Consider the following 25,463-nt stretch of genomic DNA (forward strand, 5'->3'; position numbering starts at 1 on the left):
CAGAGCTGAAAGCAATACCCAGCTGTATTATGACCACAGGAGGGTATGTCTGTGTCTCCGTAACATTCTTCTTTTATTGGTACAGCTGACATTGCACTAAAAGTCAGTGCCCAAGGGCTTGCTGTCAAGCAGAACCCTTATATCTTTTACTTGGAAAATTGACTTTTTGAAAAGAAGTATAGAATTTCAAATTTAGTCCAATGAAATGTCATCTACAGGTCTGAGATCATACCAGGATTTTTTTTTAATAAATGAATATGCTCTCCAATCATTTGTTCTAAAAGTCCACTCAGAACTTGAGTCTTCATCAGCTCATCCTGTATGTTAGCTATCCTTTCCAGAGATTTGTGTCATCTTTACTTGTCCTCCATCATTTCCATTCTTTCTTTTATATTTCTCTTTCTCTATATAAATGTCAGGTAAGGGTGTGTGTGTGTGAGAGAGAGAGAGAGAAAGAGAGAAGGTGAAGGGCATGGATCTATGTGTGTGATCTCAGCAGGAGACGTATGGTTGGTGCAAATTACCAGTTCCTTTGTTTCGTCTTAGGCTATTTCCAAAAATGTGGGACATAAATATTTTAAAATTTATTAAAAACACAAGCTAAATTTAATTAATAACTCCAAAAGTTCACTTCCAAAAGTAGATGTACTAAAAAAAAGAAAAGTGTTCAACAAGATTCAGAAGTACGAGAGTTCAAAGACTCTTGTTTTTCCCTCTAAATATATATTTTTTGAGTATACATCCCCTGGAGAAGGAAATGGCAACCCATTTCAATATTCTCGCCCAGAAAATCCCATGGACAAAGGAGCTTGGTGGGCTACAGTCCATGGGGTCGCAAAGAGTCAGACGTGACTGAGAGACTAAGTATGCATGCATGAACCACTTCTGAAAATGTATGTATTATCTCTATATTTATATATGCACTATTTAAAATTTATGCATTATATATATACATATACATATAAAATAAAGAAAACTCAACTCATTAGTCCGTTTTTGAAGATGCTGGGGAGCCACCTTATTATTTTGAAAACTAGAAAATAAAGAGAAAGTTTCAAACACTAATCTTGCTAGTATATGAATCTAGTGTATGATCCATACTCAGGGCAGGCAAACAACTAATGAGAAGAATTTTCTCCTTAGAGAAATACTGCTGGTAAAAATTCAGTTGTGGTTAAGTCGCTCAGTTGTATCTTACTGTTTGTGACCCCATGGACTGCAGCACACCAGGCTTCCCTGTCCTTCATCATCTCCTAGAGTTTGCTCAAACTCATATCCATTGAGTCAATGATACTATCCAATGATCTCATCCTCTGTCACCCCTTTCTCCTCCTGCCCTCAATCTTTCCCAGCATCAGGGTCTTTTAGGGATAACGGAAGGTCTTTGAGGATCCTGGCAATGATCCTCAAAGGATGCAGGCACGACAAGGTGGGAGACAGACAGACAGGGCATGCCTCTAACAGCAGGACACACGCCATCACCTGGGAAGGGGTTTGCAAATAAACAAGAAAGGCTAAACCTTTCCCAGCCTCTACAGATAAATAGGCTTCTCAGGTGGCTCTAGGGGTAAAGAATCACCTGCCAATGCAGGAGACGCACAAGACTCAGATTCAACCCCTGGGTTGGGGAGATCCCCTGGAAAAGGAAATGGCAACCCACTCCAGCATTCTTGCCTGTAAAATCCCATGAATAGAGGTGCCTGGGAGGCTCCCGTCCATGGGGTCACAGAGAGTTGGACATGACTGAGTGATTGAGCACTCACAGATAAATAGCAGTTTACAGGAAAAACACAAAGGACAGAGGGTCATGTGATATGACTACAATCAGCAAATCCAGCCTGGGAACAAGTCTATGAAACAAATGACCCAGCTTCTTTATTAAAAATATAAAGTGTGGGGAGGGAGGACACATGGAGTTGAAACCTGTAAATTATGAGACATACCAATCAACTGTAAGTCAGTTATTTGAACTGTGATTCAAATAAAGTGAGAAAATAATTATAAAACAATTGGAAGGATGTGAACCCAGACTGGATACTTGATACCAAGGGATTATTAGTAGTATTTTTTTTAGGGGTGAACATGCTATTGTAGTCACAGTATGTAGATGTCTTATCTTTTAGAGGTCCCTGTTGAAACTTTAGAGACGTGTTTGGAACATGACTTAAGCTAATTTGGGGGCAGAACAAGTGGGGTCATGACTGAATTAAGGATTGATAACTGTTTAAATTGGGTGGTTGGTACATCAAGTTCACTGCCATCCTCTTTACTTTTGAGTGTTTGAAAATGTTGACAAGAGTGTTTTTCAGGTGATGTACTTCCCTAACACCTGTCCTAAGAGCATAAAAGCCCTTAGGGAAAAGCAAGTTCTTACCTGTCACCGTCAAAAATGTCAGAGAGATGAGGAGATTGATGCCCCAGTTCATGCTGGAAGTTAGAGCCATGGCACGTCCTCGAATTCCACCAGGAAAAATCTCGCTCAGCACCAACCAGGGCACTGGAAGAAAGGGAAGAGTGGACGGGGAACAGCAGAATGAAGGAAAATCCACTGAAGCTGACAGCCAGCTCACTGACCTCTGCCCCACTGGCCTCTGCGAGATTTGTGGCTGCAGGGCCGTGTCCTTCTACATGAGGAAGGAGGAGGGATGTGCTTTCTTCCCTCTCCAGTGAAATATGAAACTGAGGGAGCTTGACAAGGGTCCCTGGAAGTAGTGGGGGCAACCTAAAGGGCTGGGGCAGGTGACACTGTCCTGAGAACTGCAAACGGGAAGCGCAGTGGCTGGGGCCACCTGCCCACGACAGGAGGCAGCTTTGAGGCTCTGCCAAGCACAGAGCCTCAGTGCCAGATGCTGGCTCTACCCACTTTCCTCTGGGCCCTATCCTGTAATCTCCTCTGCCCCTAACCTTGGAGAAGTCCACCATCACAGCTACAGAGTGGGTAGGAGCCAGGAGAGTGGAAGAGGAGACGGGCTCCGCTCCTGTCCCTGACTCGGGCTTCCTGGCCTGTGGCAAGCTGGGTGGAGAGCTCTCAGTTAAACAGAGCTCTAGGATTTGATTTTATATCAAATATTTTACTTTCTGAAAGGAGACTCTTCTTGGCACAAGAACTTATCCGAGGACTTTTTGTGATCTAAGAGTGACACAGACCACTATAGGACCTGCCTGATGTGATTACTTGACTTCTGCTCACAGCCCATCAAATCCAGTTTGCCTAATAGCTACAAGTTCTTTCAATGGACTCAGCCCTTTACAAACCTTGTTATCATTGGATCCTCACTGAATCCCTCTTCATTAGAGACTAACATTACTCTTCCCCTCTTTTAAAGTAGAGGAAACTGAGGTTGAAAGGAGTTCATAATTTGCCAGGGTCCCAACACTGGCTTCCCAGGTGGCGCTAGCAGTAGAGAATTTGCCTGTCAATGCAGGAGACATAAGAGACGCAGGTTCAATCCCTGGATCGGAAAGAGCCCCTGGAGGAGGGCATGCAACCCACTCCAGTGTTATTGCCTGGAAAATTCCATGGGCAGAGGAGCCTGGCGGGCTACAGTCCATGGGGTCACAATGAGTTGGACATGATTGAGCAACTAAACACTAACAGAGTTCAGAGGCAGCACGGAGCCCGGACCGTCTCTGGATCTCACGCTTTTTCATCTCGGTGTGCTCTTGGGAGTGGCTCAATAAATATTTGTTAATGAACATGTAGATAAGGAGTATAAGCGTTCTGGTGCTGAAGAAAGAAGGGCTTGGGAGTTGCCCCAGCCCTGGCTCAGTGCTGCCTAAGTCACCTTGTGTTGCAAACCCAGTGTTTATACACAGACCAGCTGCACGTCCTACCCCAGAGGAGGAAGAAACAAGAGGCTGAGGAGGGCCCCCCTTGACCAGCAACCACTCGGGCTGCCTGTGCCAGAATCATGGGGCTGTCACCTGTGTCTCTGACTGAAAATTTACCTCTCGTAGCAGGATCACGCTCTGTAGAGAGAACATCTGCTCAAAGTAAATTTGCTGTTTCAAAGAAAAATATTTAAATTACAGAATAGGGCTGCAAACACATTTTTTCCCCTTGATTATTTGCTCCAAGTGAATCTATGTACGGTTACCTTGAGGGTATGGAAGAGAATCACAAGCAAAGGAACATGATTATTGTTTTCTAATTAATAAGGAATTCCAAAATAACACTCCAAAGCCCTCCCCTCCACTCTATGCCCCAAAGTCCTTCACCAGGTTCCTGCAGATTATATCCTTGGAGACCAGTGCAAAGATCAGGTAACCTTGCCCTGAGCTTTGCAAGACAGAGGATCTGGCTCTAAGAAGAATGATAGCTGCGTAATTTTGGTGAAGCCTTTGTAACAAGGCTATCCTTGAGCAAGTACAAGATAAAAGTAAGTAAGTTCATTTTGTCGAAGACAAATCATCTATGCCACAGGCCAGTCCCCCAGGCTCCTTCCTGCCATGGGTATTTGATGCAGGTAGAGGTCCTGCTTTCGAACTGTGGTGTTGGAGAAGACTCTTGAGAATCCCTTGTCCTGCAAGGAGATCAAACCAGTTAATCCTAAAGGAAATCAACCCTGAATATTCATTAGAAGGACTGATGCTGAAGCTGAAGCTCTAAAACTTACGCCACCTGTTGCAAAGAGCCCACTCATTGGAAAAGACCCCGATGCTGGGAAACATTGAAGGCAGGAAGAAAAGGGGATGACAGAGGATGAGATGGTTGAATGGCATCACCGACTCAATGGACATGAGTTTGAGCAAGCTCCAGGAGATAGTGAAGGACAGGGAAGCCTGGCGTGCTGCAGTCCATGGGGTCTCAAAGGCGACTGAACAACAATGACAACGTTAAAATAGCTTTAACAGATCTCAGAATCATAAAAAGTACAGGTTTTCAGATGCATAGAGAGTGAAATAAAAATCTGAAAGTGCTATTTGCAGCAAGGTAGAACTTACTGAAAGGATAAAGTCCCTCCATGGCAGTCTTAGGTGCAAGATGGTGCCAGAATTTTGTCTCCACTGAACAGTGGAAAAGGGCTATAAGTACCTAGAGCAGAGGGAATGAAGAAGCTGTTTCAATTTGTAAGTAAACAGCAAAGAGGTATAAACTATCACAGGAATTTAATATATTGATATTTAATAATAGGTGGAAGTTTGGTTTTTTTTAAATCCTGTGTTTTTCCAATGAGAGAGCCTAATTTCTCACTACCAAAAATCAAGTTACTGCCACACGCTGAAGTAAAGCGGTGGCTCTCTCTGGAGTAGTCAGAGATATAATAATTCTTCCACAATGAGTGCAGCCATTCACTGCAGGTGAGCAGGCCCTGCAACAATTCTGCTTGACATGTATTATTTCACCTTTTATCCTTCTCTTCCAGGACCACCTCTGCAATATGTGCCTCTATAAATGTCTGTGTGAGTCTTTAAACTCTTCTCCAGGTTACAAGGATTGATAAAATTTTGGACTTGTTGGGAGATGATTGTCCACAAATATTGAAACTCGTATTTCACACGGTATTCAATCACCAAGGTTGCCTAACAGAACAGGCCTGATCCAGATGAAATCTGTGGTGTTTACGGCTGCAGAGTGCCATAAAGCAACCATGAGGGACAAACTCGTTGAAGTGGCTCTGTGTGCAGCAGAGAACACAAACTTGGATAAATAGGGCCAATCAGTGGAAATGGCTGAGCTCTGCCATGTCAGCAGCCATGCTTATCTCTCCCTCCTCCTATATTTCTGCCACTGCTGAACATTTTTTTCCACTGAGGCTGTCCTTTCTCTAACTGTGCTTTCAGATGTAAACGCTGCAGCATTTCAGGCATGCTTTCCATTTGGCTTGCCACGTGGCACGGCAGCCTCAAGTCTGAAAGACTCATGGAAGACTTGAAACTCTTACCTTCCCTTGAAACTCTTAGGGAACTCCTAGCAACTTGGAGGAAGTTCTACATTTATGTTGTAGAGTTCCCAACAAACTGATGGAGCCAGTGTCCTATACTTCGTAGGAGTGAAGCCAAATCCTATGGCTTTTACTGACTTTGTAGGCAATGTGCAGCAGACCCAGCTCTCCTCTCACTGTAAAGAGGTACTTAAAATGTGAATTTGTAAGGGAGTATGCCCATTTCCTTCCAACTAGATGTTTAAATTATGATCTTATAAGTGACTTGAGTGGGAAAATCTTGTCCTTTAAAAATATACTCCTTCATAAGCCATCATCATGCTTCCCAGGTAGCTCAGCTGGTAAAGAAATCGCCTGCAATGCAGGAGACCCTGGTTCGATTCCTGGGTCAGGAAGTTCCCCTAGTGAAGAGATAGGCTACCCACTCCAGTATTCTTGGGCTTCCCTGGTGGTTCAGATGCTAAAGAATCCACTTGTAATGCAGGAGACCTGGGTTTGATGCCTGGGTTGGGAAGATCCCCTGGAGAAGAACATGACAACCCACTCCAGTATTCTTGCCTGGAGAATCTCCATGGACAGAAGAGCCTGGCTGGCTACAGTCCATGGGGTCGCAAAGGGTCGGACATGACTGAGCGACTAAGCACAGCACAGCAAACCACCATCCACAACATCAGCAATGATATTGTAGCTTTACTTTATTTTTTGTATTTTTCCTTCTCTCAGTCTCTCTGAATTTTGCTCACTCTTGGCCGCTTTTAAAATAGATACCTTATTCAAGAATATTAACAAACCAAGAAAAGCAATGAAATACAGCCTCAATGTTCCCCAATCTTTCTATTTTAATGATTTCTAGTCAGAATCCATCAGAAATGATTTTCTAAAATATTTTAGGAGAAATTGGATTACATGGATTAATTGGATTAAACTTTAAATCCTTAAAAAAAATTCCAGAGTTAAAAATGGAACCCTATTGTGAACAGGTACCAATTGGGAATAAGAACTGTGGCAGGGTCTCCAGGCTTTCATGCTTGTGTAGGCTTTAAAATAATTAGAAAAGCTAAGTACTTTCTTTCATTTATAAATCAACATCTCACTTTTTTTTTACCACAAATTTAAATGACAGCAAAATATGCAATTTCAATCATTTTATTTATTTACTTTTGATGCCATTTAAACTCTATGTTTATAATAGAGAATATTTATATCACTCAAATAGTTCCAGTGGAATTTAAATACCATCTCTATTTGATATTCATCTTCATCCATTTAAAAATATAGCAATGTGGCATTTAACATAAAGTTTACATTTTTAAATAGATGAAATGTTCTCAAGAATAATAAAAATTGATGGGGAGTCAAAAATGTTTTATAATAGCAGTCTCACTACATTCTTTAAGTTAACAAAAAAATTGTTGTAATGATGTATCAGTTGATAACTTGATTAGCTCAGCCCATAGGTTTGTTAAAAGCAAATTATTGGAAATATCTAAGCTTAAGAAGTATTATTATATAGTCATTAGAGTCACTTTTCTAGTCCACATCTACACCAATATCTCCAACTGCCTTTTTGATTAGTGTTCCTCAGGTTTTTATAACTGGGGACATATTGTCATAATGAGATTTCTGGCAGGTAATAGATGTGCTTTCTTTTAAATGGAAGAATAGTTATTAGTGGGAAGATAAGAAAGAAGAAACTTTAGGAAACAGATTTTTCCTAAAGGTCAAGAAATTGATTTCCTTTAATGAGTCACTGAAGGAAGATTCCAGAAAGTAGCCCCCAAGAGTATGCTTATTCGAATTTGCAGATATTTCAACTCCTGCAGCTCAATTCCAGAAAAATAAATGACCCCATCAAAAAATGGGCCAAAGAACTAAATAGACATTTCTCCAAAGAAGACATACGGATGGCTAACAAACACATGAAAAGATGCTCAACATCACTCATTATTAGAGAAATGCAAATCAAAACCACAGTGAGGTACCACTTCACACCAGTCAGAATGTCTGCGATCCAAAAATCTGCAAGCAATAAATGCTGGAGAGGGTGTGGAGAGAAGGGAACCCTCCTACACTGTTGGTGGGAATGCAGACTAGTACAGCCACTATGGAGAACAGTGTGGAGATTCCTTAAAAATTGCAAATAGAACTGCCTTATGACCCAGCAATCCCACTGCTGGGCATACACACCGAGGAAACTAGAATTGAAAGAGACACATGTACCCCAATGTTCATCGCAGCACTGTTTATAATAGCCAGGACATGGAAACAACCTAGATGTCCATCAGCAGATGAATGGATAAGAAAGCTGTGGTACATATACACAATGGAGTATTACTCAGCCGTTAAAAAGAATACATTTGAATCAGTTCTGATGAGATGGATGAAACTGGAGCCGATTATACAGAGTGAAGTAAGCCAGAAAGAAAAACACCAATACAGTATACTAACACATATATATGGAATTTAGAAAGATGGCAATGATGACCCTGTATGCAGGACAGCAAAAAAGACACAGATGTGTATAGCGGACTTTTGGACTCAGTGGGAGAGGGAGAGGGTGAGATGATTTGGGAGAATGGCATTGAAACATGTATAATATCATGTAAGAATCGAATTGCCAGTCTATGTCCGATGCAGGATATGGCACACTTGGGGCTGGTACGCAGGGATGACCCAGAGAGATGTTGTGGGGAGGGGGGTGGGAGGGGGATTCATGTTTGGGAACGCATGTACACCCGTGGTGGGTACATGAATCCGTGGTGGATTCATGTCAATGTATGGCAAAACCAATACAGAATTGTAAAGTAAAATAAAAAATAAATTAAAAAAATAAAATAAAATAAACTCATCTACAAAAAAAAAAAAAAAGAACTAGAATTCAAAATGAAAAAAAAAGAAGGAAAGGAGTTACAAAAAAGTAATCCACTCTGGTTTACAGTATGATGTGAATAGTGTGCTTCACACGTAACATTTTATGTTGTACTTTTCTTATGAATGATGCTTCAGTATTCATAATAAAAAGTATAATAAAAAGTATTATAGTTTCTAATGTTGCAAGTGTTCTTTGGAAAAATATTAATGTGTTCTGAAGAACAATAAAGTAACAAGTGAATACTATGCTTATTAAGATAGTGTTAAAACTTTTACTCTATTTCTTTAATGTTTTCACTGTCTGATATTCATAATTTTAAAGGGCATGAGGCAACAATCATAGTGCAGGTCTTTTGGGAATCACTGTGCATTATCTAACTCCAAAGAGGAAAGTGAAATTTAATTAGCAAAGGGCACATATTTCTTTTCTTTAAGTTTTTCCTCTTTTGCTTGGATGCAAATTTAGTATAAAACCATTCAGATACTATTGTTGGTTTACTTTGCATTACTGTAATGACTAACACCAGAGGAACAAATAAATCACGACTTTAATCAAGCTAAATATCTTTTAAATAAATTAACTGGGGAGGAGGAGGAATAGTATTGGTATGAATTTTGGTGATAACTGAAACATAACACTTGAAAGAAAAAAAATATTTGGAAGATCTTAAAGGTAGACACACTTACCACAAACCCATTGGGTGAATATGATTGTATAATGGCTACATTTGATAATAAAATTCTTCTGTTTAAAGAATAATATTTTAATCAATATGCTTTTTCTCTAAAAGTATGTATTATTCCATAAGAATGGTAGGAAAAAGAAAAGATTGAACACTAAAAAAAGTCTTTGACTGTAATGGTTTTAAGTGTTAGAGGCCTGGAGCCTAGAAGGAAATATGAAGAATATCAAAATCTCTTTGGAAACATCTGATGTAATTCTGGTCTGCAAGCCTTTGTTCTAAACCCTGTATATCTTGGAGTATAGTAGCTAAGTAAACTTCCAAATTAGAACCTGCTGTTCCACATCCCTGGAATTGTCATCATCTTTAACTATGAAAACATCACATGAACAATTTATTTTAGAAGAGCTCATTATTTAGTTATAAATTTTAGATTAAATGTTATGGCAAATGAGTCATATGCTTACTACTGATACCTATCCTCCAAAAGGCTGCTTAAACGCCACAAAACCAAACAAAGCTAGGCTCTACAATCTTTGTGCCTTAAAAAGTTTCAAAGTTTTGTTTTAAACAGAACATTGTTTAATACATTTTAGAATATTTGAGTTGAAAAACAATTTTTCATGGGTCTTGCATTTCAGTATGTTTCCTGAGAAAAGCACTGACTTTGTTCCAGACTGTCTTCTAAGGATGTTCATATAACAAGCAGCCTTGGAAGATGGAGTGTCTCCTCTGGGCAAAAGTTTGCTTACTATTGCTTAAATTAATGTCTCCCTCCAAGGGAAAAATCAGGTTGGTTTACTGTCTATTATAAAAGACTTGGGTTCCCCAAGGTTGGGATTCTTCTCCTCTAAAATAACCTGTTCTATGTGTAGGTGTCATCTGGCCTGGTTCATGATGTCAAGGCATTAGGGCTTGGGGAACCATGCAAATGCTGTTAACTCTGGCGATTGCTATTGCTAAGAGTAATAAAATGTCTTTTGTCTCTGACCAAAGAGTCTAGTGTCTTTTGCCAAAATCCATGAAACTGAGACAGGCTAATTTGTAAGCTTGCTAGTGGGCTCAAATATCAGCCAGTTTATAGTTCTTGAGAGCTGATTATTTGTAGCTATGGTATGAATTTTTTAAAAAGATCTTTTATTACCATTATTAACTTTAGACTTCCCACTTACATCTGAGAAATTTTACATGATTCTTAAGCCTCAGATAATCCATTGAAATATTTCTATAAGCTCTAACACTAATTAAGTAAGGAAAAACAACCCCTAAATACCAGACTTAGACTTTTGTATATTTCTGCTAGGAAAACTGGGAAGAAATTATCTCAACACTTTTTTGGAAAGTGTCAAGTTTTAAAACATTCAATTACTAAACCAAGGTAGGAATTATTATCCCATGATATAGCTAATCTCAAGTCTTTTTTTCCACTTCAGGAGAAGGGTTGAATCTTATATTTGGAGAACATAATAGAAATAAATATTTTCTAATACCATACATTTTTTATGGCCTTAATTTTTGTAACTTTAAGACATGAAACTTCTTAAGACGCCAAATGAATTAGAGATGGCTCCACATCCTCAATTGAGTAGCTTTACTCAGACATAACTTTTGGTCAAATGTGTATGAGGTTCCACTCAAACCACTTTTATTTCTGATGCCCTCTATATTGATACAAATTCATACTAGAGAAGATCAGGATATGTCAACAGCTGACTAGAGAGACAGCACCCCTACATCACAGAAGCTGAAAGAGTTCCAGAAACTTTTTTGGACTCATCTAACAAATATTTCTTAAGCCTTTACTGTGGGCCAGGCACAAGGTTAGGCTCAAGGAAACAGCAATGAACAAGACACAGAGTCTAAATTAGTTGCACCAACTCAGAATAATAGAGAATTGGTTATTTCTCAGCCTAAATCACACCTTTCACCAAAGCCTCCGAATTTTTTGTAACATCTGTCTGATATACTAGAAGGCTCTCTTGACTGTAGGTAATGCAGAACTGAACCATACTTCAAGCAATACATGTGTTTTCTTTAGTCTTGACCTAATTGGAATGATGCTTGGAAGGGAGATGAGAAGGACCAGGGCATCATAATTCAATATGGGGCTATGGAACATTTGCTATGTCTCCTGAAATGGCTTAAGCAAAATGCCAGCTGAGGTCAGCGCTTGGCATTACTGGAAACATCCATCTCATGTCTAGACTGTACCCAGATATTTAATAGCACTAATAACTAAGTGTATTGAGTCCATGCCACCCACCAGGCAATGCACTAGGTATCCTCCATGCAAATATCTTTGTTCAACCCCAGTTAAACTGTGAGGTAGGTCAGGAAGCTGAAGCCTGGGGAGATGGATTGACTTGTCTGGAGTCCTACACCATGGAACTGCCAGTTCAGTGTCAGGAAGCTTGATGCCAATGTCTGGTCTGAATTCATGCACTTTGTTTACAACCTCTGCAGGCTTTCTTGCTCTCCTCCCAAACCTCCTCCTAAACCTTGCGTGACCCCCTTAAGGCCATTGATCTTATCCCTGATCCTTCTTTATTCGTCTCCATCACTCTTACTTCCACTTAAATGTTGACACTTCTCTCTTCTCAAAGCTATATTATACATACGTTTATTTTCTGTCTTATTGCCTGTCCCCACCACTAGCTCCATGCAGGGGAGGTGTGGCTTTCACTCATCCATCCCTGAGTCACCATCAATGGGCACCATGCCCAGTGGGTCATGACTGAGCCATTCACATGTGCTGGACAAGTGAGTGACCAGATGGATCCCCACCACCTTCTGCCCCTCTCCTTTCTTCCAGGTCCCTCCAAGATGCTTTCTTGCTGGAGCTCCTGCCTATTTGGAAAAAGAGATAGGGGGAGGTGATTTGGTGTCACCCGTCATTCAATCTTCAGGGTAAAGTTCTGCTTGAACTTGAGAATACAAAGGCAGTTAAAGGATAACAGTCACAGCCTCATTATGGAGCCTAATATGTGACCTTGGACAAATTCCTTCGATCTGCTCTAATGAAAAGATATTAGTCATGAGATAAGAAGAAGAGGTTAATTAATTAATTTATGGACATAGGAGTTCTTGGATTTTAAAAAAAAGACCCTAATAATTGTTTTGAAAAGAACAGTCACACACATTTTTCTGAGTTACAGAGGCTATTTTAAGGAAGGCGGCTACACAAGTATTACCTCAAATGAACTCATGAGATAATAACTTTATGCTTTGGGTTTGGACTCATTTCTGCTTTACTTTTGAAGCCTAAGAAGAAGACAAATCTCTATGTGGCTCTATATCCTCACAATGTCAGGGATCTTTGGTTCTACCCTGAAGCTTGAACTACAATAGAAAAGTATTCATTATTAGAAGGAGCTAAAATGATCAGAATCACCCCAGAAAGAGTGGAGAGTCAAGTTAAGATTTTGAACATGTTTTAAAGGGAGAAATGAGTCGTGTAAAACAGAATGTTTCATAAAAGTCTCTAATAAAAGCAGTGGGGTATATATTGTGATTTTATTTGATGGAAGAGTTTTAGTATGAGTTACAGGAGGGCAGAAGTTCTTAACCTCTATGAACCCCTTCAGCAGGCTCATGAAAACTATGGATTCCTCCATAGAATAATATTTTAAATGTACAAAATAAAATATGTAAGATTACTTGGTAGCAAATTTAAGCCCCCTTCTGAATTCTAGATTTCAGAGTACCCCAATTATTCTAGACTCAGGCAAACAGAGGACCAGAAAGCAAAATAATGTAGGGCACACACTTTAGCCTAAAAATAGAAATACTTTTTGACAAGAGAAACTATGTTGTGATCTAATACAATGAAGGAATGTTGTTCTGAGCCAACCCATATTTTAAAAGATTTAATAAAGATGATTTAATCTTGCTTTTGAGTTTTCTTTGGAACAGCAAGTACTTTTCCCTTTATACCCCTGTTGACACAAAGGATTTGCTTCTATTACAAGTAATAAACTCTCTAAATGAAATACCTGAGCAATAATCGCATCAGGTTAATAAGTTTTATGATGCATTCATGATCTGGCATGAAAATTTGCTCTTAATAAAAATATTCTTTAAATTTCAAATCATTTGTGCCAATACTCTAGAATACAATTTTGGTTACTGAATTGGAATTCTTATGGCATGGTTTCTTTGGGAAAGAAAAAATTAACTACAATATGAACATGGACATAAACGACTAACTCTTAGCAAGAAAAAAAGGAGAATTATTCAGATCTCTTCTAAAAACTCTAGCAGAATTGATCGTCTCAAGCCATCAGTGTGAATTAACTGCTTGTTTTCCTTAAAGGGAATGGTGGCTCAGCAGTAAAGTTCAGTTCAGTTCAGTCACTCAGTCGTGTCCGACTCTTTGCGATCCCATGACTCGCAGCACGCCAGGCCTCCCTCTCCATCACCAACTGCCATAGTTCACCCAAACTCATGTGCATCGAGTTGGTGATGCCATCCAGCTATCTCATCCTCTGTCATCCCCTTCTCTTCCTGCCTCCAATTCCTCCCAGCATCAGGGTCTTTTCCAATGAGTCAACTCTTCGCATGAGGTGGCCAAAGTACTGGAGTTCCAGCCTCAGCATCAGTCCTTCCAATGAACACCCAGGACTGGTCTCCCTTAGGATGGACTGGTTGGGTTGCCATTTCTTTCTCCAGGGAATCTTCCCAGATCCTGGAGAAAGAAATGGCAACCCACTCCAGTATTCTTGCCTGGGGAATCCCAAGGACAGAGGAACCTGGCGGGCTACAATCAATGGGGTCACAAGAGTTCGACAAGACTGAGTAACTAAACCATCGCCACATTCTGTCTCCTACTGCTTGCCTTCTAGCCTCAGGTGTGAATATCTGAATCAGTGCTTGAAACAGCAATCACAAGTGGAAGAAATCAGGAGATGATGGGTTATTTCCCTTTCCCAAAGGCAAACCTTCAAACCTGAGATTCTCATCCCATTAGCTTTGCTTTTGTTCTAAGAAATGCTCTGAAAGACTCTTCTCCATATGAGAGCAAAAAGCAGAAGTGTCCAAAAAAAAAAAAAAAAAAAAAAAACTAGTACTACTTTTAGATACTCTGTGTCTGAAATTCCCAAATAACTCTTTATGACTTGACAAATGCCCTAAGTACTTCCAACTACTTGTTTCTGAGCACTGCTAACTCTCTTGCATCTTTTCTTAGAGGCCACAACAGAAAAGAATTTTTAGAACTCATGCCCAAATTGAAACAGGAGGGAAGGGGGCAGGGCACAACCCTTAAAAGAATGACAAGGCCATTGAGGGTAGGATAAAGGCTGGTTAGAATAGATTAGGCCCCAAATGGCAGAAGATTGACTTTCAGTGAATCTTAGGCTCATTATATGCTCATTGTAATATATTAGCATGTACAAAATGACACACCCACAGGCACCATGACAGTTCTGAGGCTAACCATAAAAGGTCAGAGTGGGCAGTGGCTCAGTTCCTGGAAATCTCAGTCCCCTTCTTCAAAATAGTTGGAATAATTCTCCCACTTATTAGCCTATGAAATCATCTAGCTCATACAAACTAACCACCCCATATTTTGGGGCCTCTTGCCTTCTGAGATGGCCTGAACTCTTTCTGTGGAGTATGTTTCTCCCCAAATAAACCTGCTTTCCTATTTACTTTTCAGGACAGATTCCTTTTGCCTGACCTCTTGTATCCTTCACAAGCGTCCTATATTAATAAACCTACTTCTTGCCTGTCACTTTGTCTCTTGCTGAATTTTTTTCTTCAGCAAGATATAAATAACCTGAGGTCCATTAAGTCTTGTGACCAGGTGTGTGGTTTCAGCTGGGAGACTGTGGGTTCAAGGCTCCTCTTAAGCCAGAAATTGTGGGTTCAAGTACCAACTGAAGTGCAGCTGGATTGGAGTCCCGCCCAAAGGACTGAGGTTAGAAGACTGTGGGTTTGAGTCCCAAATTGGGGTGTGTGATTGCAAAGTGATGGATTGTTCTGCAAAAACTTGATGGTTTCAGAACATACAGGCTTTTCTGTGGCAACCTAGTGACCGTAGCTTTGTTACTACTTAGCCTACCAACTAGATATAGCTTGACACAGATAAAGAAACACAGGCTGAGACTTTTCCTGTATATTCATCTTTGTTTTAAAGTTCTTTCGCTCTCCTCCTTAGAAACATGAATGTACCCCTGCATCATTTTCAAACAAGTGGTGCTAATGGTAAAGAACCTGCCTGCCAATCACGAGACAAAAGAGATGCAGGTTTGAGTCTGGCTTGGGAAAATCCCCCGGAGGAGGGCATGGCAACCCAGTTCAGTATTCTTGTCTGGAGAATGCCATGGACAGGGAGGCTGGTGGACTACTCTTGGCACAAAGAGTCAGACAAGACTGAGCAACTTAGCACTCAGCATGACTTCAAAGGACAGAAGGAAAAAATATGAGATGTCATGTCTCCCCTCCAAGAGCTTACAATCCAGTAACCACATTCTGGTTAATAAACTGGTAAACACTCAAAAGCAATACACTGTTTCATTAAGGACTAAGTTGTTATCACATGCTGACTTTCATTTACATCATACACTATAGGATCCAAAACACATGCCTATGCACTGGCTCCCTTGATACTCACCTATACTCTGTGATGTAGGACAGGTATTATTATGCCTAGTTCATGGATTTAGAAACAGCTTCAGAGAAAATAAATGACTCAAAATCACATAACCAGTAGGCAGAAGAACTGAGATTAGAACTCGAGTTGTCTGATTTCAAATTCAGGCTCTTTGTAGCCCAGAACTGAACTACTCTACACTAGAAATAACTGGTGGTTCATATGAATAAAGACCTTGAAGAAATGGAGTAAATTCATAGAGGAGATAAGACTTTCACTGAGCTTTCAAGATAGGAGGTATTTGGGTAGACTAGATGCAAAAGGAAAAGAGGTCACAAGTGCTTTCTGTCTCCTGACCTGGGTATGGAGCAGTGGAAAATAAAAATGCACAGAGAGCAAAGTATTGCCTCATATCACAATTCTTTGTATCCTCAGGAATCTAAATGTATTTCTATGTGAATGGTAGCCCTGGAAGAAAAGTCTATAGACTATGATGTAAATGATTCCCTTGGAGTCATGCAGATACCCTGATGGAGTTGGGTGGATGATGGGGGGCCTGAAAATCACACTTCCTTTCCTTCCAGGATGTGTGATATCATAGTAGAAAGAGAATGGAATTAGGCTTCAGATAGATACCCAGAGATCTAGTCCTAAATCTCTGTGATCTCAATCTCTCAGAATTTCTTGTTTCTTTTTTATAAAAAGAAACTGTAGAGTAGAACATTTCTAGTCTTCTTTTCATCTTGAAAATGATTTGACTTTTCTAATATGGAAGAAAGTGGGAAGTCATGGTAGATTCATGAGCTGCGGCGACATGAGGAACACGGTTGTTTAGGGAATACTGGTATGGTGGATGATATATGTGGAAAGGCTGGAAGGGGAAAGAACCACAGGAAGGGCTTCCCAGGAATCTCAGGATGAGACCATAAAGAATAGATGAGGATGGCAGAAAAGAGAAGGACAATATGAACAGAGGAGTCCATTTTGAGGGAAAATCCAAGAACGTTTGATCATTGACTCCATCAGGAAATGGTTCCAGAGCATTAGAACTGAGTGACTGGCAGAGTGACTACCCCATGGAAAACAAAGACAAGTCTTTTTGGCATAAGGGGAATAAGAATTCAGCAACAGCTTCTTTGTGTTCAGCTGACAGTGAAGCATCAAAATGGAAAAGTCCAGCACTCACTGGGAAAAAAGGAACAAGAAGTCATGTGAGGTGATGGAACTGGAGATACGTGACGATCGTCAGCCCAAGGGAGACAATTAACATTCCTGAGAAAATAAATATGAAAGCTTTTATCATGCATTAGCAAAAGAGTGTCTTTGGTTTTATAGCTAAAGAAACAAAAGCCAAGAGACAGTAATGAAATGACCTAACCTCTTTTTTAGAACTAGATGGAATGGAAGCTAGTCATATATTTTAACAAGTAATGTTTAATTAAAAGAAATAAATGTCTACATAGAAGACAGAATACAGAGTCTTTGACCCTCTGAAATATTTCTTTCCAGATTCATACTTATTCTCTTGGTCGAGTTTATCACCTGACCGTTTTGTCCTATGCCAATTTAGCTAAGCTGGAACCGCATTTCCCAGAATCCCCTTCCCCATGTAGTTCTGGGTGAGGGTTGGCCAAAAGAGAAATTTGCCTGAGACTTGGAAGGCCAAAGTGACACTGAGCCCTGTGCTTGGGGGGTTGGTGCCCTGGACATCAGTGCAGGGTGTATAAGTTGTTATATGCTGGTTGTCCTTGTTGGCATGGAGGAGCAGCCAGTACACCCAGATCTCCTCCTCCCACTTCTCCAAGTACCAGGTCAGGCACATGGGAGGGGTCTGTGGAAAAGGACGTGGGTTTTCTGCAGGTGGCCTGCATCGTCAGAACTGACGTGGTGAGAGACAGATGTGGGTTCCCATTTCTCCTTAGGAATTCCTGCTTGTCCTAGCAAGGTCCCTGGTCTTTGCTGTCCCTGCTCCAAGTCCAGCTTTTCCTCCCACCTGCCCTGCTGCCCTGCAGAAACTTCAGGCGGCATCCAGATGCAGAGGGTGCAGGCTTCCCAGACTCCACCAGCTTTCCTCTGAGGCCCTGGTGAGTGACCTTCTCTCTTTCCTCTGTCCCTTCCAGATCTGTGCTTTCTCAACAGCTCCCACAATTATGTGGTGTCTAATCCCTGCAGAAAATCCCTTATCTCATATCACTCATAGTGGTTCTACTTTTCTTACAGAATTTCTCACAGTGTCTTCTCACCAGGCCTTTGTCTAGCAAGCCTCCCTTTAATTGACTGTACTTATGCATTTCACTTATTCTCAAGGGATCATCAGCTATCAGAAAAGGATGATGAAATTTTAAAATGTGTTTTAATATTTCTAAATAGGCATCATGATAGACCAGGAACCAATATCAAAGTTTGAGCTACCATGAGGTTTAGGGACACTATCTATTGGCTACTGGTGACTGGGCTGGAAACCTCCATAGTGCCCAGAACTACCCAGGTCCAGCTGTTAACTGAGAGAGAAAGAAACACCTATCTTGTTTAAGCTACTTTCATTTTGGTCTTTGTTGGAGCTGAGCTTGAATTTCAACCAATATACATGCTAAAATATTTTAATTGTTTAGTTATTCAAGTAAATGCATGTCAAAACCTTCTGCATTTCATTATTTTCCTTCTCTTTTAGCCCATAGTTCAATCTTATAAAAAATGTACATGCTCACTTACCTAGCAGAGCTTCAGAAAAAGAGACTATCTCTATCTTGCATAAAATGCAGTGGCTCATTTAATGACTTCATGCAATGGACAATAATACACAATTTTCATTTATTCCTATTTCTAATACATCTTCTGGCATCTGGTCCCATCACTTCATGGGAAATAGATGGGGAAACAGTGGAAACAGTGTCAGACTTTATTTCTTGGGGCTCCAAAATCACTGCAGATGGTGACTGCAGCCATGAAATTAAAAGATGCTTACTCCTTAGAAGGAAAGTTACAACCAACCTAGATAGCATATTGAAAAGCAGGGACATTACTTTGCCAACAAAGGTCCGTCTAGTCAAGGCCATGGTTTTTCAAGTGATCATGTATGGATGTGAGAGTTGGACTGTGAAGAAAGCTGAAGAATTGATGCTTTTGAACTATGGTGTTAGAGAAGACTCTTGAGAGTCCCTTGGACTACAAGGAGATCCAACCAGTCCATCCTAAAGGAGACCAGTCCTAGGTGTTCATTGGAAGGACTGATGCTGAGGCTGAAACTCCAGTACTTTGGCCACCTCATGCGAAGAGTTGACTCATTGGAAAAGACCCTGATACTGGGAGGGATTGGGGGCAGGAGGAGAAGGGGACGACAGAGGATGAGATGGCTGGATGGCATCACTGACTCGATGGACGTGAGTTTGGGTGAACTCCGGGAGTTGGTGATGGACAGGGGGGCCTGGTGTGCTGGGACTCATGGGGTCACAAAGAGTCGGACACGACTGAGCGACTGAACTTAACTGAACTGAACTGAATACTTCTTCAAGGAGAGGACTGAACTAGCAATTAATGCTTACCATCAGGACCAATATAGTTCTGTCTGTTTTGTTCATTTTATAAACAAGACATGTTTTCATGTGAGCAAGTCACTTAACTCCTCTGAGATTCAGTGTCTTCATTTATAAAATCTGGTGAACGTTTTTCTTCCCAGGCTTGTTGTGAAACCTCCAACTGCTGTTAAGTCACTTCAGTCGTGTCCAACTCTGTGTGACCCCATAGACAGCAGCCCACCAGGCTCCCCCGTCCCTGGGATTCTCCAGGCAAGAACACTGGAGTAGGTTGCCATTTCCTCCTCCAATGCATGAAAGTGAAAAGTGAAAGTGAAGTCACTCAGTCGTGTCCGACTGTTCGAGACCCCATGGACTGCAGCCTACCAGGCCGTCCATGGGATTTTCCAGGCAAGAGGACTGGAGTGGGGTGCCATTGCCTTCCCCATAACATGTAAAAAATTCCCAGAGCAGTGTTTGATATAATATTAGTTGACTCTAAAGTTTAAATTTTATATATATATATATTTTTTTTAAATTAGTGTAGAATAATATTTGAGGAATTCTAGAAGGTAAATAATAAATAGCCTCCAATAATTTCCCCCCAAATCAGACTGAACTTCCTAAAAGGGGAACTCTTGCTCTAATACAGTAATGTATCAAATGATATATGGTGTAACTGAAGAATTACTGCACTTTACAAAGTTATCCAAAAACTAAAGAGAAGAGTAGCATGTGCTCAGGAGGATTTTTATAATGAACAGGTTGGCTCTGAAAGTTTAAAATCAATGTTTCTCATACTATAATATGTAGCATGTATTAATCTCTGCCAGTCTGAGAGGTTCCCTGAATGAAAACAAACCAAGAAAAGGCATTCTTTTCTTAGATTCTTAGTTGATCTGTGATATTTCAAAAGACTGGATCAAGAAAACTGATGTAAAAAGGAAATATTTTTACTTTTATGATAAATATACAGGTGAAAAAGGGCTTCCCTGGTGGCTCAGACAGTAAAAACCTGCTTGCAATGCGGGAGACCTGAGTTAGATCCCTGGGTTGGGAAGATCCCCTGGAGGAGGGCATGGCAACTCACTCCAGTATTCTTGCCTAGAGAATCACCATGGACAGAAGAAGCTGGTAGGTTACCGTCCTTGGGGTCGCAAAGAGTCGGACTCGACTGGGCGACTAAGCACAGAGGGGAAAAATGATGCCAGCAAAGGAAATCAATTGAGCAATAAATACCACCTCAAGTTTATCAAGTGAGCAAAGATTATTGTGCTTATTGATATAGAAAGGTCCATAGACAAGGCTAAGCTGTTCCTTGGTAAAAGCCAACACTCATATCTTGCTCTTCCAGTAGACTTTAATGAGTTTCTGAAAATAATTTTAAAAAGGTGCTTACTCATTTATTTCATTAGCTGTATGTATCACAGTTGACACATAAGCATTGTTATTATTGCATCTTATGGCTCCCCAAAATTCATATATTGAAACCCTAAACCCCATTGTGATGATATTTGAAATGGGGCCTCTGGGAAGTAATTAGGTCATAAGGGTGAAATTTCCATGATGAAATTATTACTGTTATAATAAGAGACACAAAAGATATAGCTACTTCTCTCCTCTCTCAGTCTCTCTCCAACACACCAAGACGTCTGCCTCTACAATACAGAAGAGGGAGCTGCCAAGCCACTGAATCTCCTAACTCCTAATCTTGAACTTCCCAGCCTCCAGACTGTGAGAAATTAATGTTTGTTCTCTAAGCCATGGCGACCCAAGCTGATTAAAACAAGCGTCTCACAGGTACACACCCAAGTAATTGAATCCTGAAATAATGGTAGAAACTTGTTTCCAGGAAACTGTTCATTAATGGTATTCATCATTTTCAGCCTTAAGAAGCAGTGTCAGGGTCCAGGAATCTGTCAGAGAGATCAGGGGTTGATGGTACTATAGTGTTTCCTCTATCTTCCCAAGCACAGTCCTTTATGGGGAAATCTGCCTACCCATATTGCAAAAGAAAGGGCCAGCTTCAGGACATCAATGCTTTAGATCATGTGATCCAATCTAGCCATCACTGCTTATACCAGAACAACCAGTTATGACTCGGCATAGCAAAGAGCAGTGTAGATCAGATTCCTTCTCTGGAATCTGAATGAATCAATATCTAGAGACTGATCTCACAAAGAAATAGCAGTAGAAGCTAAAAGATGAGGAAGCAGAGAACTGAAGGAAAGGCCACGTTGGCCATGTGCAAGTCCAGCCGTTAATGAACTCAGATTAAGCAGGCCAAACCTACTGATTGCCGAACAGAATGAAGCAGACACAGGGAGCATAGCTCCATCCATTCAACCAAAACCTCCTTGAAGACAGGACAATATCTGTCTTGCTCATTACTGTTTCCCTATCATTGAGCATAGTTTCTGGCTATTAAAACAATTAGTCACTCAATCTACATTATTTCGGTGAAGAGCTAACAGTGGATCTCTAGGTCAAGGCCCTTTTCCAGAAACACTATCCAGTGTCTGGCAGCTGCATGTGTTCATGAAATTCCTTCTCCTTCAACACAGCCTACATCTTCTTATTATTCCTGAGCTTCCAACACTTTTCTTTTTTGGAGCAAATATATCTGCTCCTTGATCATTGTAAATAAACATTTCAATATCAACTCTGTAAATGAGGAAAGAAAGGAGGAAGAAAGAAAGAGGGATGGAGAAGAATGAAAAGGGAGAGAGAGAGATGCAGATGGAAGCTAAGGGTGGTAGTGAAAGACTGCTCTTGATTTTTAAGCCCATCATTTTCCAATGAGGTGCAAAAAAAAAAAAAGAACTTTCACAACTTCTCTACAGAGAGGTTTAGAGTTTGGATGAGAAGCTAAAAAATTAAAGAACTGCAACAACCAACTTATGCTAGCAAACTCTAGATAAAGTTTGCTCAAGAGAAGTAATTAAACTTTGTCATTGCAATAGACCGACTATATCAAATAAAACAGTCTTGTAGCTACCTCCCTGTAGACTGTTTGCACTGTTTTCAGTGGGAATACGTGGATTCCCATTCACCCATTTAACAGAGTGAAGTCCTGGGAGGTTATTCTAGTGATCAAATATCGTCTCTTTCCCAAATAATGCCTTCTTAATTCCCTTCTTCATTATTGCTGGAATGCATCCATTATTGTGTCTTTGAAAAAATCTAAACACAATTTTTTTCTTCCACCTTCAAAGAAAATAGAGAATTACACAGAAGAAAATGTCCCAGTAAACCTAGACTTCATAAAACAATATATTCTCTTGAGCAACATATCTTTCGAGGTCTGATTCCTTCCCAATTAATTAATAGTAAAGCATCTTCATCTGACAGATAGGAAGCTCCTCATTGGTTGGATACTAGCCCTGCACATTTCACAAAGCAGATATAATACAGGTGTATTTTCCTCATTACCAGAGACATGAGGTGGCCAATACTATTCCTGGCTTGCTTCTAGTATTTCCATGTATGAAGTATTATAGCAGTAGGATGTTCTGACTGGTCAAAAGTAATTGGTAACATTCATAAGGCAAGAGAGGAAAGGAATAAAAACTAAAATACTTACTTGGTCCTAGACCAATTGAAAAGGCAGCAACGTAAACAAGCAAGCTGGCTAAAGAAAGCCATTTCAAAAAAGTGGGGACATCTGCAGAGTCTGTGACGATCTGGTATTCAGTTTGGCTTAGTCCAGCATTTGGTAAGGATGTCAGGGTTGTTTCTCCTCTCCCATCTATGTCATTTCTCGTGGGCCTCGGTGAGCTTCTGCTGTGGAAAGTCATCCCTTTAAAGGATTCTCTAAGAGTGTCATTGCTGGCTGATAAGTTACCTGGTCCATAAAACACAGACTCATCCAAGGACTGGTTGATAGGACTATGGTTTCTGCAGATACTGGTGAAGTTCATGTGGATGTTGAGATTCACGATTCCCATGGTCATCAACGAAGCTGCCATCACAGAGGAACCGATACACAGGAAGGTTTTGCTCCCAACCTGGTCTACGAGAAGTGTGGCTGGGACGGTGCTGATGACCTTGACGACCCCAACTCCCGTGGAGGCGAGGCTAGCTGCCTCATTGCTTTGGAAGCCAACGGACTTCAAAACAGTAGATGCATAGAATAATATGTTTGGCTGGCCAGTGATCTGTACAAAAAATACCAGCGTTAAGCCTATCATGATTCGGGTCCTCATGTTGTCTTTTGAACGAAACAGATCCCCAAAACTGTACTGATATTCATCTTTCAGGGAAGACTTTATCACAGTGAGTTCATCCGTTGTATCCGAGATAGCTCTCAGCTTTCCAAGAACCTTACTAGCAGCTTCCTCATGACCCTTCATCACCAGAAATCGAGGACTTGGAGGAAGAAAGTACATTGCAATGGCTTGCAAAACTCCCAAGGGAATAACAAGGCCGAACATGTATTTCCAGCCATGGGAGATGTTGGCAAACGCATAATTTGAAATGTAGGCAAAAAGAATGCCGATGACAATCATCAGCTCGTTCAGTGACACGAGAAGGCCTCTTCTGTGTTGAGGAGCAATTTCTGCGATGTAGACACAAGTGGCGGTGGAGGAGAGTGAAATGAAAACTCCAATAGCAATGCGCCCCCCTATAAGAGTGGTGTAAGATAAACTGATAATCAGGACCAGGCTCCCAAGTCCAAGAAGGCAGGAGGACAAAATGATGGTGGCCCTTCTCCCGTACCTGTCAATCAGGACCCCTCCGATTAGAGAGGCCAGGAGGGCCCCGAGAAGCAGGGAGCTCACCACCATTTCCTGCTCATGGCAGGTCAGGACTAACAAGGTTCTTATTTGCAGAAGAGCCCCAGAGATGATCCCAAGTTCGTACCCCACCAGGAAGCCACTGACAGCAGCTGTGACAGATGACAGGAGAGTATACATGCCACAACCTACGAGCAGAGAGAAGAAACAGGTCAGTTCTGAATCGCATCCAATGGAGACTCAACCTTGTCTAAGTACATTTTCCATAGCACTCGATAAACACATATATGTGAAAGTCGCTCAGTCATGTCTGACTCTTTGCAACCCCATGTACTATACAGTCCCTGGAATTGTCCAGGCCAGAATACTGGAGTGGGTAGCTGCTCCCTTCTCCAGGGCATCTTCCCAACCCAGGGATCAAACCCAGGTCTCCTGCATTGCAGGTGGATTCTTTACCAGCTGAGCAACTAGGGAGAACCATAAACACATATAATTATAGTCAAATAATACACTAACCAAAACACGATTAGATAAAGAAGGAAAAGTCCTTTTTCTTTCATTTTTGGGGAGGAGGGAGTGGAGGCATTTACATGGTTTTTGTTTGTGTGTGTGTGTGTGTGTGTGAGATGTGATGTTGGTTTTCGTTTTGAACAGACCCATATGTGAGATAAACAGATGACCGATGATGGGGACTGAACAAGCAAGAACACAGTTTTGTTCCTGCTTTGGTGTTGGATTGGAAATTCACAAAGCCTGGCTCCTCAGGTCCTGCTGTCTAAGGCAAACCCTTGAGGGCAGGATACAGAGGGACACAGTCTCTGGAAGGGCCTCAGTCTGCCCAGTGTGGAATCTGGGGAAAATAAAGCACAGTGTCCAGGAAACCTGCCCTCCTGTCTCCTTGGCCAAAATTCAGCCACCCCTGGCTTTGCTGAAACACAGGAGGGTGATGGGGAAGACCAGGGTGTGAGTGCCTTCGCAAAGTCGGGGCTGGGTCAGAAAGAAGGGGTGGGGAAGAAGAACAAAAGGGGCTTTGTATTGTTCCATTCATTTGAGGTTAACATCTGAGGGAAAATGGCAAAATGTTATTGCTGTTGTGTCACTAAGTCAGGTTTGACTCTTTGTGACCCCACGGACTGTAGCACACCAGGCTTGTCTATCCTCCACTATCTCCCAGAGTTTGCTCA

The 25,463-nt window shown here is 41.0% G+C and overlaps 1 protein-coding gene across 1 annotated transcript in view; it reads right to left on the reverse strand.

Moving 5' to 3' along the window:
* The window catches only part of SLC2A12 (solute carrier family 2 member 12), a 67,483-nt gene that overhangs the window by 15,687 nt on the left and 26,333 nt on the right, over positions 1-25,463 (reverse strand). The window contains exons 2-3 of the mRNA XM_040239267.1: positions 23,127-24,467; positions 2,375-2,497 (exon numbers count right to left, since the gene is read on the reverse strand). Coding sequence (XP_040095201.1) covers positions 2,375-2,497; positions 23,127-24,467 — 1,464 coding nt within the window. The remainder of the gene's footprint in view (positions 1-2,374; positions 2,498-23,126; positions 24,468-25,463) is intronic.

This window comes from Oryx dammah, unplaced genomic scaffold (assembly GCF_014754425.2).
Source record: "Oryx dammah isolate SB20612 unplaced genomic scaffold, SCBI_Odam_1.1 HiC_scaffold_4, whole genome shotgun sequence".
NCBI classification, from domain to species: Eukaryota; Metazoa; Chordata; class Mammalia; order Artiodactyla; family Bovidae; genus Oryx; species Oryx dammah.